This window comes from Anthonomus grandis, chromosome 4, assembly GCF_022605725.1.
Source record: "Anthonomus grandis grandis chromosome 4, icAntGran1.3, whole genome shotgun sequence".
Classification (NCBI taxonomy): Eukaryota; Metazoa; Arthropoda; class Insecta; order Coleoptera; family Curculionidae; genus Anthonomus; species Anthonomus grandis.
The window spans coordinates 28,232,315-28,246,279 of NC_065549.1; the positions used below are offsets into that span (position 1 = coordinate 28,232,315).

General features: G+C 32.4%; 2 protein-coding genes across 2 annotated transcripts in view; one reads left to right on the forward strand and one right to left on the reverse strand.

Moving 5' to 3' along the window:
- Nucleotides 1-13,965, reverse strand: part of LOC126734993 (WASH complex subunit 5) — a 249,917-nt gene that overhangs the window by 104,020 nt on the left and 131,932 nt on the right. The window lies entirely within an intron of this gene.
- LOC126734990 (dynein axonemal heavy chain 6) overlaps nucleotides 1-13,965 on the forward strand; it is a 126,708-nt gene that overhangs the window by 49,950 nt on the left and 62,793 nt on the right. The window contains exons 25-34 of the mRNA XM_050438854.1: nucleotides 604-794; nucleotides 851-1,112; nucleotides 1,866-2,011; nucleotides 5,400-5,671; nucleotides 7,076-7,288; nucleotides 7,379-7,564; nucleotides 10,693-10,889; nucleotides 10,952-11,138; nucleotides 11,191-11,414; nucleotides 13,261-13,472. Of these exons, the coding sequence (XP_050294811.1) occupies nucleotides 604-794; nucleotides 851-1,112; nucleotides 1,866-2,011; nucleotides 5,400-5,671; nucleotides 7,076-7,288; nucleotides 7,379-7,564; nucleotides 10,693-10,889; nucleotides 10,952-11,138; nucleotides 11,191-11,414; nucleotides 13,261-13,472 (2,090 nt within the window). The remainder of the gene's footprint in view (nucleotides 1-603; nucleotides 795-850; nucleotides 1,113-1,865; nucleotides 2,012-5,399; nucleotides 5,672-7,075; nucleotides 7,289-7,378; nucleotides 7,565-10,692; nucleotides 10,890-10,951; nucleotides 11,139-11,190; nucleotides 11,415-13,260; nucleotides 13,473-13,965) is intronic.

The window sequence follows — 13,965 nt, forward strand, 5'->3', positions numbered from 1 at the left end:
TGTTTCGGATGTAGCTTAAATGAATGATATGACCCCACAATTATTTTGATAAAAATCTTACGATTAGGTAAGTATGATTTTGTTGTAAATCATATTTTAGCATACTAATGAAATGAAATCTTTACGAATACAACAAGAGTCTTATATAACGGTAAAGACTTTGGCAGTGAGTTAAGGAGCTCAATTTGATCACAATCTTATTGTGCAAATTTGTCTTATTCGTTAAGACTAATCCTATATACCATGGCTTCATTAATCACAATTACTTTCTTAAGCTATATTTTAAATTAAAGTTAAAATGATTTAACTTTAAATGAACTCTGTTTTACTATTTTATTTAAAAGCAGATACAAAATGGTATTTTATAATCTATTTTTTTTACAACATATATATAAGGTAACGGTAATAATTAAAAGTCAGTATCCTTACTAACAAAATACCCTGTATATAGAAAAATTCAATAAAATAAACTTCGTTTAAAACTAAAAGGTTTAGCACTCTTTTGATTCTGAGAAAAAGTATAGGTCTCTAATAAAATGCCCACTCTGTACATACTGGGATTCATAAAGGCTTTATCTCAATGTTCTTGCTTTTGATTTACAGTAATAGTTTTGACTGGCTAAAAGTTCTGCGCTACTATTGGTTTGAAGCCATAGATGACTGCATGGCGAAAATGTCTAGCGCCTCATACCTATATGGATATGAGTATTTAGGAGCTGGTGGTGTTTTAGTTATAACGCCCCTAACAGATAAATGTTACCTCTGTCTGATGGGTGCTCTTCAATTAGATTTGGGTAAAAATTATCCTAATTTAAAAAAAAAAATAGATCACACCAGTGAAATTTCTTAGGTGGTGCCCCTGCAGGTCCGGCCGGTACGGGTAAAACGGAAACCACAAAAGACTTGGCAAAAGCTCTTGCCATCCAATGCGTGGTATTTAACTGTTCAGAAGGTTTAGACTACAAGATGATGGGCCGCTTCTTTTCTGGCTTGGCACAATCTGGAGCTTGGTGTTGTTTTGACGAATTTAATCGGATCGACATTGAAGTACTTTCTGTCATAGCTCAACAATTGATCACCATTAGAAATGCTAAAGCTGCTAAATTATCGAGGTAAGTAACCAACTCTATGAACTAATTATTCATTACCCTGATTTTCAAGGCCTATAGGACCTCTCATCTACTTTAAGATTTGCCTATTAAGTTTGACTTTTTCAGAAGTTCTCATTTTAGTATATTTTATTATACTAAAATGAGTAGTTCGAAAGAATTTTTGATTGTGGCTACTGCGTGCGCTGCTGCATGTACTTAAAAGTAGACACCTTTGCCGAATTTTACACCTATTTCCTAGTTTGCTGCCACAAGGTGAGAATACAAGTCGGTGTGGAGCATGCTGAGTTCAGCTGAGTGGTTCAGAAGCAGTGGGCAGTACTCATTAATTACTACCTACTGTCTCTGGAGTGTACATTTGCCCAGCAGCTTTATTGATTTGATTCCAACGTCAGTTCTGTTCAATCTCTTTCCGGTTCATTCCTCAGGAGTTTTCAGGTTATTTCACAGAATTTTTTTCCAAATTGATCCACAACTTTTCATTACTCATTGAATAGGTTTTATGATATCAGAGATTTTAACTTTTAACTTTCACTAGGACCACCAGGTATCAGGATATATTTGGCTTTCTAATTCCCGTAGTTGAATGATGGCATTATGCAGGTGATCAACTATCCAGTCAGAGATGCATTTTTTGCCGGTGCGCATTGATAGAGATTGAAAGAGAGAAAAGCAATAAATTTAATATATAAGTTGTTTCATTTTTTTATTTAAATTATTATAAATACATTTTTCAAACGATATTGTATTTTTTAGATTTATGTTTGAAGGAAGAGAAATTAAATTGATACAAAAATGTGCAGCTTTTATTACCATGAACCCTGGGTATGCTGGAAGGACTGAACTTCCAGATAACTTAAAAGCTCTGTTTAGACCCATATCAATGATGGTACCGGACTATGGTAAGTTATACGGTTTAGTTCTCTGTTTTAGGAAAGGATTATTTTAATTTGTTAGTTCTTCTATTTATTCTCTATATTTATTCTTTATACTTATAGAGCGTATAGTCTAGAGAGCCATATACATTTATGATACCATCTATATAGATGTTCATCATAATTTTAAACTAAAATATTTTATAGCTACGTCACATTTTTATAGTTTTTATACTAGTGGTAGTAACTGTAATATTAGTAAGAGATAAAGGTCACCGAGGCGGGTTTTGGAAAGAGTGAATTGTGTTATGACTTTTAAAACTAAGTAATCCCATGAACCTTACAAAAAAATCTTTGAAATTTGCCACTGCATTCGTCTAAATCTCTTCTGTATCTGTAACTTGCAAAGAATGGTATGAACACCACTCCACTTAGGACTCCCTTGGCTTATTGTGTGCTGTATGCCTCTATTAAAAGATGAGAGAACTCACCGTCAGCTGGCCAACGAATAAACGAGAGCGACGACGTCACAAACGTCTGCGGGCAGACCCCGAGTATCGATTTCAATGAATGGCGCACGTCGAAGTTGTTCCAACTTCAACCTGTTTATTTAGTTTATTATAAGGGGTCTTATACGTTATCTATAAAGTTTAAAAATATGTATTTGGGTATTACGCTAAGTAAAAAATTAAATAAAATGTAAATAATTATCTCACGGCTTCTAAAAAATTAAAAAAAAAAAAGAAAAATACATTTTTTAGAAGCAGTAAGATTGGTCCGTCCACATTTAGTTTGTGAACGTTCAAATATTATAAATTTCTTCTTTTTATAATATTTCTTTGTTTTACTCTCCAAATTAAAACTACCATTTCATTGAAATTTCTCCTTTTATTATAACCAATTTAATTAATATGTTTATATTAAGTCTTAACAACAACAAATCTGCGCGTGTAGAATAGCCTTTAAATTTCTAAATTCCTTTGGTTTGTGTTGAACGGAGACCAGAGAGAAGACGACTTCCTTGTTAGCACTTTTATCATCGCGCATTGATTCCAGTGTCGTGATCTATACGTTTATTTCCGCAACTGTTGTCTTAATCTTACCGCATCACAGATCGTGATTTACTTATCAAACCCGCAACCACTCTTAGTGATTCAACCCGAATTGGAAGACCCAATAAGTCCAGAGCAGGCCTGCTGAAGCTGGATACAGACACATTAAGGTAAGGATCTTTAAAGGCTGGTTTTTCGACCTTTCCACATTTACTTTTAATCACACAAATACAGTCCACTTTAAATCTCTCACTGAATTGTCTAAATCCACCTTGTGCTTAACTAAAAAGATAAGTAACAACTTTACAAAGGAGAAACAAAAGAAAAAGTTCTATTTTTCTTACCAGACCAACCAAAGATAATTTTTTAGATTTTATTTAATTTCCAACCCAACCCAATCTCACTCAAAACTAGACGAAACCACGAAAACAAGCGTTGAACGTTCAACCGTATCGTCGATACTAATACAAATTGACAAATTCGTTTCTGGGCACATGCACGTGCGCGATCCATTGAAATCGATACTCGGGGTCTGCCCGCAGACGTTTGTGACGACGTCGCCGAGGGCAGATCATCTGATCTCTGAAATGATGGGTGGGATACATCGAGTATTTTGTTACCTATTGACGAGAGTGAAGCTCGTACAAAATAAACTTCGAATGCATCGAAATAAACTTAGGATACACGTCATGAATCGTAACCTATATACGAACGTAGCTGGATTTTGCATATTTTCTTTAGGCCGAAATATTTTGCAAGATAAAAATACATTAACACGTATGAATTATATTTAAATACTCAATGATATTAAATATGTTTAAAAAAACAACAATTTTCGATAGCAAGCTTATAAATTAAACCTTTAACATCAAATAATTTTCTTAATCACAAAACGCAAATAAACAAATCAAATTTAGTACACACAATGTCATCTATTTCAAGCAGAATAAGGGACAGGAATGCTAAATATGTATAGTCATGTATGATCGCTCCGAAAATTTATATGGTTGGCATCTAAATTACGTCATACATGACGTGCATAGAAGTTTATTTGGGCTATATGTTCTCCATTGCTTCACGTCATGAAAGCTAGCAACAGAATCAGAAACAAAAATCAAATTTTTACAGTCGCCCAGATAAGTTCTGCACGCAATATACTTTTCTGCAATTATTATTTATTAAATCTGATTTTAAGCATCTAAAATAAAGTTAAGAGTAAAACTATAATTACATATAGACAAAAACGTGTAGATTTCATTTTTTTTTCGGCATAAGAGATAAATGTTATTTGAGGGTGGCTTACAGCACTTCATCCCCTAAAAAAACTTGTGTCCCTGAGCTGTATCGTGTATTTTATTATCTTTTATTTATATACCAAAGTTTTAACAAAATGTTTAAAAATTACTGTGATTTTTTTAAATTATTTATTACTTAACATTAAACATTTATCTTTTATGCCGGAAAAAAATCAAATCCACACCCTTTTTGTCTATATAGTGTGACTTATTTGTTTTCGGGTCACCCTGATAAAAAGTTTATTTTTGGTGCGATTTTGCTCGGGTTTTTTTTAAATGTTAGGTCCAGAAATACTGCATCATTATAACAAAAAAAAATCTGCCATGCAAATTCCAAGGCCTACTAATGTCAGTTTTTAAGGGCCAAATTTTAAGAAACCATGCTAGGCACTTTTTTAGCAAAAATTGTGAGCAAAAAAACCCTAGCAAAATCGCACCAAGAATAAACTTTTTATCAGGGTGATCCGAAAACAAATGGGTCACACTGCATGTAATTATACTTTTACTCTTAACTTTATTTTAGATGTTTAAAATTAGATTTAATCCTTAAATACGCAAAAAAATATATTGTGTGCAGAACTTATCTGCACGACTGTAAAAATTTGATTTTTGTTTTTGATTCTGTTACTAACTTCCATGACGTCATTGCTTCGTGTTCGTAGTTGCAAGTCTAATGTATTGGGCTTATTCTTAGTTTCAATAAAAACAAAAGGCTATATAGCTGACAATACCGGTTACAAGGCTCCCAATCACAGACAATTTGCGGATTATTGCCTTTAATTTATCTGGATTGCTCAGAAGCTTATTAGCTAAATTGCTGACTAGCTATTGTATCGACAGAGTTATATAATATAATTATCTTTGAAGAATACTAGAAAAATTACCTAATACTTGCATTATATTTAATTGAAGATCTTTGAAGTATTCACCGCAACCTAAACCACCTTCGTTTTGAAAAGACCTTTGGTTTAAAGCAAAGTATTTTGCGATGCAAATTTGTGCAACTAACAGCTCATTTAATACGCTATTTAATTAAAATTTGTTTAAGAAACATTCATTTTTTTTTAGCCCTAATTGCAGAGGTGATATTATACTCCGAGGGATTTGAGTCTTCAAAAAATCTGTCACAAAAAATGGTGCAAATGTATAAGCTTTGCAGCGAACAACTTTCACAACAAGATCATTATGATTTCGGCATGCGGGCTGTTAAGAGTGTTTTGGTCATGGCAGGAGCCCTTAAGAGAGCCAATCCCGATCGCAATGAAGATGTTGTATTGATCTGTGCCTTAAGAGATAGCAATTTACCGAAATTTCTCTCTGATGATGCGATATTGTTCCAGGTATAAAGTATTACAAATAATACATTTGTATATCTATAATAAGCTTGTCTCTAATAAAAAGGTATATCTTTCAAGTTTTCACCAACCATAATGAAAATGAATAAGAAATTAAAATGTGGTGGCACAAAAAACTCTAAATATCTGTTTTATCCTGAACAATTTTTTAACTTTTATTTTTCTGATTTTAGACTACAAACATAAAAAATCTTATCCTAGGAACATACAAAGTTAGGTCATCACAGTTAATTACTAAGCACATATTTAATTACTAAGCAAATTATACCCTTAAAATCGGATGGTAAAATCACAATTCCATTCTCGTAATGAGATTTTTGAAGTTTTCTAGTGAACCCTGAATACTAAGATCATGCTGATAAAGTTTTCTCGACATTCTAAAGGGAGTCTTGAAATAGCCATAGTTATTTAAATTAACTGGAATCGAGAGAAGATAACAGTTCATATATTAAATTTTATAATAGAATAATCGACAAAGTATCCATCTCGATGCACACCTATTCTAGAGACAAATTCGTAAAAGTTAATGTTACACTGAAGATCACATAGAAGTTAAAATATCAGCTCAGAACAACAGCCGCATAAGATCTCACCATGGATATGTTGATATGTAGATATAATAAGTCTTTGGAGAATCGTGTCATAAAACATAAGTTTCTAACCTTTTTGAACAACTAAAGTAATATGTTCAGTGAAGTTAAGCGTTTGATCAAGATAAATAGGCAAGGTAAATCGGTCTATGTAAGAGTATAGCACAAAGGACCCCAGTGGCCTCTGCAGAACGCCAGTTTTTATGAATGCGAACAAACCCATCTATACAAACAATCCAAATTCCCCTATAATTAGATACTATATGTGCTTGCTCTACTTCTAGACTGTGTTTGTAAAGAGGTGTAATAAATGAATTATTCCAGAGTAAGGGAAATTTACCGGTATTGAGGGATAAATTAAATATTTTAATGTAGTGATGATGCTAAGGAGACTTTGAGCTAAGGAGATTGTAGGATTCATAGCGGTCTTCCATATGGAATAAAGGAAAAAGTACTTTTGAATTTTAGAATGATAAACTAGTAGAACTAATGGAGGTGTTATTAAGATTAAGAATAAAATGCTTATGTCTCAAAATTACTGGCAATGACTTATTCAATCGAAAAAAGATCACCACTGTGAGGTGAAAGCTAGGACGAAAGAAGAAAGTGAACTTTTTTAAATTAATTACCTTAGGCTTCAGCTTTTTTGTACTGTCCTTTTGGGTATAGTGATTTTTTTCAGTCGCTGTTAGTAGTTTTTGATCATAGACGATAGTAATAGTTGAAAGGCTACTATACCTTTTTATTAGAGTAAAGTTTCCTATAAATTAGTACTTCAAAATAAGATTATTATATTTAGGGAATTCTTGGTGATCTGTTTCCTGGAACTGAGCTTCCAGTAAGCGATTATGGAGTTTTTCAAGAAACCATGATTGAAGTCATGGTAGAAAGTAATCTTCAGCCCGAGCTATGTATGATTTCTAAAGTAATTCAGCTTCATGAGACTATGATTGTGCGGTGGGGAGTTATGTTGGTCGGTCCTACTGGAGGGGGAAAAACTACTATATTAAATGTACGTAACTTGTCATTGTGATTATGCAAGGAATTTGTATTAAAAAATAATGAGAATACTATGTTCATATATCTACAATAACACTTTCAGACTTTGAACTGGTCTTTATCTAGAATGCATGAGAAGGGCCAAGAAGGTCCTTACTACCACCCAGTTCATACCTACATCATGAATCCGAAGGCAGTATCTGCAGGGGAACTATATGGAGAAGTAAATCCATTTACCCTTGAATGGAGGGATGGACTAATGGGTATTATGATGAGAACAGCTGTGCAGGTATTTTTTGCAATCTTAATAAATATTCTTATATTATCATGATAACAACGTTAATATTAACGGTGTTTCAATCCAATTTGAAAATGGTTGCGTAATTAGAATTGTTGAAGTATTTTGTTTGACTTCTTGAAGATAGAATTTTTTAGCAATGACGGCATTGTTAAAAAGAAATTGACCGTTTAATTAATGATGTTTTTTTATATAAAATAACACACTATAATAACATTAAAAAAATATTTTTTTGCACATTTCAGATATTTTTAGTTTTAAAACTTTTCAATAGCGTTTATATGGGCACAAAATACAAAAGTTGATTATTAACCATTGAATAAAACTGCGTACGAAAATTTCTGATTGTGTTTATACAAGATATCCTGTATCGATATGTTTAAATTACACGCCCGTGATTGTTATTTGAAGATATTACTAAAAATAAAGCCGTAAAATAAATAAAAAGTACTTCAATTTAGTACATTTTTTTTCGGAGATGACAGATATCATGAATTCTATAACCACAGTAGGATGGTTCTCTCCGTGTCCAGCCTGTGCTAATGCGCTGGGCACAAAATTGAACTGAGCCTAATACCCCCACCCAATGACTCTTTCTTCTCTCTCTCTGAGAAATTTTCTCATTTTTACTCTGGGAGTGAACCACCCTACTTTAAAATTATAGAATTCATGCAAATACATACGAAACTATTTTGTGATAAACAAGGCAGTTATCAAACCCCTTTTATCTATGGCAGTTATTCTCCGAACATATCTTTGCGTGTACGTCATTAGTAATAGTACATACACAGTATAATAAAACAACAGGCAAAACAAAACAAAGTTGTTTTATTATACTGTGGTACATATTCCGTCAAAACAGCAACTAAGAATTATTGACATACAAGCGAGTAAGTTTAGGTGCAGCGCCAGTTAAGCAGTTATTCAATATCGACATCGGTTTGCAAATAAACGCATTCCTCATTATAGAAAATTTCTGGAAGTACACAAACACTTTCAGGAATGCGGTCTGCATGAATATCTTAATGATAGGGGAATGAACTTGCTAGCAGACTTAGATCAACAAGTACTAGATACTGTTATAAGGGATCCAACTATCATCAGTGTACGTCGAATCTGTAGACAAGTCGGAGTATCGCGAATGACTGTCGAATTTTAAAACGTGAAGGCTTATATTCGTATCATGATCACCCGATTGCAATCTTCTTGATTTTTATTTATGGAGATAGAATAGAATATTCTACATAAAAGATTTAGTCTATGCGTAAGTTCCAAATACAAGGGAAGATTTATTAGAGCATATTCAGCAGACTGGTGAACAAATTGAAGTGCACTTTACGCTCTCAAAAATTAAACATAACGATAGGGGACATCTTGTATAGGTTCCAATAAACTAAGCCCAAAAATACATATTAGTAAAAGGTTTATTACACAAACCTTTAGATATCATACTTTTTCGTAATTCTCTATAATTCTATGAGCTTGAATGTTCAATTGTTAGAGAGATTTTAAATCTCTCCGAGATGAGAGTCTCCGAATGAGAGTCTCCGAATGCATACTGAAATCGAGCAATTGCGTTCGTTTGGATCTATCCAGTGTTACCTTAGATATTTAAAACTGTGTTTCTATCGTTATAGTAGACTAAACAGACGTTCTAGTATTTGCCCATGTTTTTTAATTAAAATCTATTATGCGTACCTTTCGTCTTATATTTCCCCATTGATTTCAAGACGTTTTTTTTAGTGTTTTTAACGACTCTGTGGGCTTGGAAGATAAAGATCCTGTTCTCAAATAGGTAGTTGTAAGATGGCATTTCTGAAATTGCTGATGCATTCTTGCGAGTTAAGCAAACGGATTTAAATACGAATGAAGAAAGAAGAGTTAATATTTTATATCTTTAAATAATTCTTGACTTGAGAAAATGGGGTATTTAGTCTCAGTGAATATCGAACGGCTCTCTTTTCTAGTATAAAATACATAAGTTTACAATAAATACGTTCAAATTTCGAGTACAAGATGTACTTCAGAATGGAGAAGGGCGTACTGGTGATGCGACTCAAAAAGGGCTTAATAGACTGATCTAGATGTTATGACTGATTTAACTCCCTGGAAACCGATCTAGCAAAACGTGCAGAGCTTAATTTTTTGGATAAGACATCGATGTGCAATGTGAAGTCCCATTTAAAGGACCTCAATTTTAAGGATCCAATATATTTTTATATGATAAGACTAGTTTTAGAAACTTTAAGGCACGGAAGATTTGAAACGCACTACGTTTTAATTGTGATTAGGTCATTTGATACGGTTCTATATAGCGTCCTAATATCTGGTACATTGAAGTAAGCATAACTCATATCCTTTGCAAAGAGACAGACTAACAATGTCATTTATAAATAATATAATAAAGTATATAGCACCTAGAACGGACTTTATCAAATAGGTTCAATACTTCACATGGCTTTGTAAACCGATCGTTTACCAGAAATTAATTTTTTTTGCTGTCATTGGTCATCAATATTTCGTAAAGAAAATTGCTTAAGGGAAGCTTTAAGATTATTTTCAAATTCGAACGACTAGATTGTGTTACTTCAAACCAAGCAAGGGACAGTGCCACAGCAATAATTATTTACATATTTCTTAAAGCTCATCTGAAATGTGGTATAAGCAGAAGTCATAGAAGCGGCCCATATTGTAATAACTCAAAATTGTAATTAGTATTTTCAATAGTTTAAGCTGTATCAATGATTAAATACAATTTGCCCGACGCGTCGCCAGTCATATTAAAAACAAAAGAGATTCAGTGTGGTAAGATTTAAAAACAACCGTGTAAAGTCCAAAAATCTCATCCATTATTCTCTAAGAGACCAACATACAAAATTGTTCAATGTATACTGTGTGAATTTATGTACTGTGAAGTGTGTGAATGGCTTCTAAAGGCCTGATGATGCTCTAACTAGAGCGAAACAAATATAGCCCGTTTATTACATGTTGTGAGACCGTGACTTTGTGTTTTTTCTTTGTTTTCGTCAACCGTTTAAAGGTTAATTTTGAGAAAAATTGTCCAACTAATTAATACTTTATATTTGGTTCGACAAGTTTTAATAATTTTTTGTTAATAGAATACGACTGAGGATCACCAATGGATTATCTGTGATGGCCCTGTAGATGCGGTTTGGATTGAAAATTTAAACACAGTACTAGATGATAACAAAATGCTATGCCTAGCCAATTCGGAAAGAATTAAGCTTACGCCATATGTTCACATGGTTTTTGAAGTTCAAGATCTAGCTCAGGCATCACCAGCCACAGTTAGCAGGTAAAACATTTGCGTAAAAATAACTGAAGTTAATTTATTAAAAATACGATAAACGTTTTTAGGTGTGGAATGGTTTATGTAGATTCTGAGGAGATTAAATGGTTGCCATACGTAAAATCTTGGATTAATACTATAGATGACAACATTTTAAATGATGAGTTAAAAGAATTTTTACTCGGACTATTTGTCACTTATGTTGAGGATGGTTTTAGTTTCGTCAAAAAATATGCCATATATGCAATTCACCAAGTAATAACATTATTTGTAAAATGATTGTTTTGCTTAAAATATTAAATTTTAGGTAGATATATCTAAAGCAAGAATGATTTGTTCGCTAATACAAAGTCAATTATATTTGCCCGGAGCAATGGAGAAAATTGGTGAAAGAGCGAAGGTCCGGTGCTTTGTATGTCAAACGTTTATTTCATCATATTTATGGGGCCTTGGTGGCAACATTACTGAAGAAAGTAGAGAAAAGTTTGAAATTTTTGTACAAACTCAATTTGAGGAATGTTCTGATGCCAGGTAAATATTTATTCGAAGTAAGCGATATAATTTAAAAATAAGTTTTTTTTTACAAAGGACCCCCTTTGCTCTTCCGCAGTCATAAAATAACCTTGCTTTAGGTTTTACTATCTTACCCAAAAGATAAGTGGAAGAAGTGATCTTGCAGGATTCAATCTGCAATCTTATATCTCATCAAAGGGACAAAACAATAACAAAATTGTAGAAAAAATTAACTTGGCCTTAATATGTTCTTTTGAAGCTTGGGCAGGCTGACTTTGATGTTACTTTTATTATTTCTATCCTATGTGAGCTGGTAGAAACTTGTGATTTTGTAAAGGCATGTAGCAGGTAGACACCTCTATTGTCGGTATTACATAAATCAGTCTCTGTTTACTACAGAACTTAATAGTCGCAACAAGAATAATAGTTAGGAAAACAAGTTAAATATCTTTATAATAGTCTGTTTTGATACTATATTTTACTTTATTAACACTATATAACTTTGTTACTTTTCAAGATAAACAAACGAAATTTGGTATGTTGATAGAATAGTTATAAGAGCATATTTTGACATATTCTATTATTTTCCATTATTTTCGGTGACACTAACTTTCTTATTTTAAATGGGACACTTGGTATATTATTACGTATTTGGGGTGCCATGAATGCGTTCAAGTTTTAAATTAAATAAATTAAAGTTCTTCATTTATTTTTCAATTGACATAATACATGACCTCTTGTTAAGCGCAATTATTTTTTGTTATTTAAATAAATTTGCTAATATTTGAAATGTTTATCAATGAAGAAAAAGTTGATATGCCGCACGCTATATTTCCGTATTTGTTCTTTTATTCTTAAATAGCAATATGACGTTTGACAAAATATTATGTGTTAGTTCATTTGAAAGAAGTCATAAAATGCCATGAAAACTATCTTGCCCTGATTACTTGATTAAATATAAAACTTTGAACGCATATATGGCACCCTATTTTAAAATTTTAAAAAATGTTTTTTTCTACGAGTATAAAACAAAAAGTAGCTAATAGAGTACTATTGTTTTCGGAATTTTATTTTCTATCGAAATACGTAACAATATACCATGTGTCCCATTTAAAATAAGAAAGTTAATGTCCTGTTAAACCGGAAGGGATGGAAAATAATAGAATATGCCAAAAGATGCTCTTATAACTATTCTATCAATATACCAAATTCCATTTGTTTATCTTGAAAAGCAAAAAAGTTATTAAGTGTTCCCTCTTTTCTGTGTCACCCGGTATATTATATTAGAAAGATTATGATCATCTGTTTTATTTATTTGGGGTAATTGATTATTTGCCCGAATATTCTTATTTCTCATAATTAATTTTATGGTCAAAACTTTTTACGTTATATGAATTCACTCGGATAGGATGCTATTATTATATTTATACCGCGTGTTCTCGGAATTATTAAGTCCCGGACCTGCTTAATAATTAGTGAACGCGACCTTTTATCAAAGAGTATCCTAAATAAAAATTATAGATCTCTTTCAGATCTACATTAGGATGATAACTTTGCGCATATGCAGGAGGCATCAGAGGCTTCCTGAAAACCTAAACCATTGGATCTTTTAATCTGTTGAAGTTAGATATAGCATATGTTACATGAAGTTGTGTTAAAATTTTGTGTAGGATCGCAAAATACATAAAAAAATATACCATTCCATTTAAAAAAAGGTAACTGTGGTCTCTCCTACTGTTGTGATGCCTCTTGACAGATATCTATAATTTTAATTTGGGATACTTTTTGCGCGTCCCTGAATTATTAAAGGGGTCTGAGACTTTTTTAACACACGGTATAGTACATTTAATTTAATATTTAAAAGGTTACCTCCAGGACAAGATTTATGGTATGCTTTTATGGACGTTCAAAGTAAACGTTTAACACCATGGCAGCGAATAATGCCAGAATTTGTTTACGACAAGAACATTCCGTTCTTTGACACGTTGGTTCCGACATTGGATACTGTAAGATTTGGATATATTATGGAACGGTTGATAAATGTCAATCACGCTGTTATGATTACTGGAGACACAGGTAACTCTTAAATACAATTTCGATTCATGAATAAAAGAGTAATACTAGTAAATAGATATTTTGACGTTAAAAAAATCTAAAATAGCTTCATTAATCAATAAAATATTTTGAAACATAAACTCAATAAAATTGTTTTATATTTTACAATGTACTTATTTATCATGCATGAGCACAAAAGGTTTGGACTAGACTCCTCTAGAGGATAGAAACGTATCATCCATTTTTCTCTAAGAGACCAAACGAAAACAAAACAAAGGTAAGAACACAAAGTCAAGGTCTCATCAAATCCATAAAATTTTTTAAAAGCTACACGTGTTTCGCTCCTATCGGAGCATCATCAGGCCTAGACCTACACAGATTACATTACAACTTTGCAACATTACAACATTACAACTTTACAACAAAGTTGTAATGTGATCAGGCATAGACCTACACAGATTACATTACAACTTTGTTGTAAAGTTGTAATGTTGTAATGTTGCAAAGTTGTAAT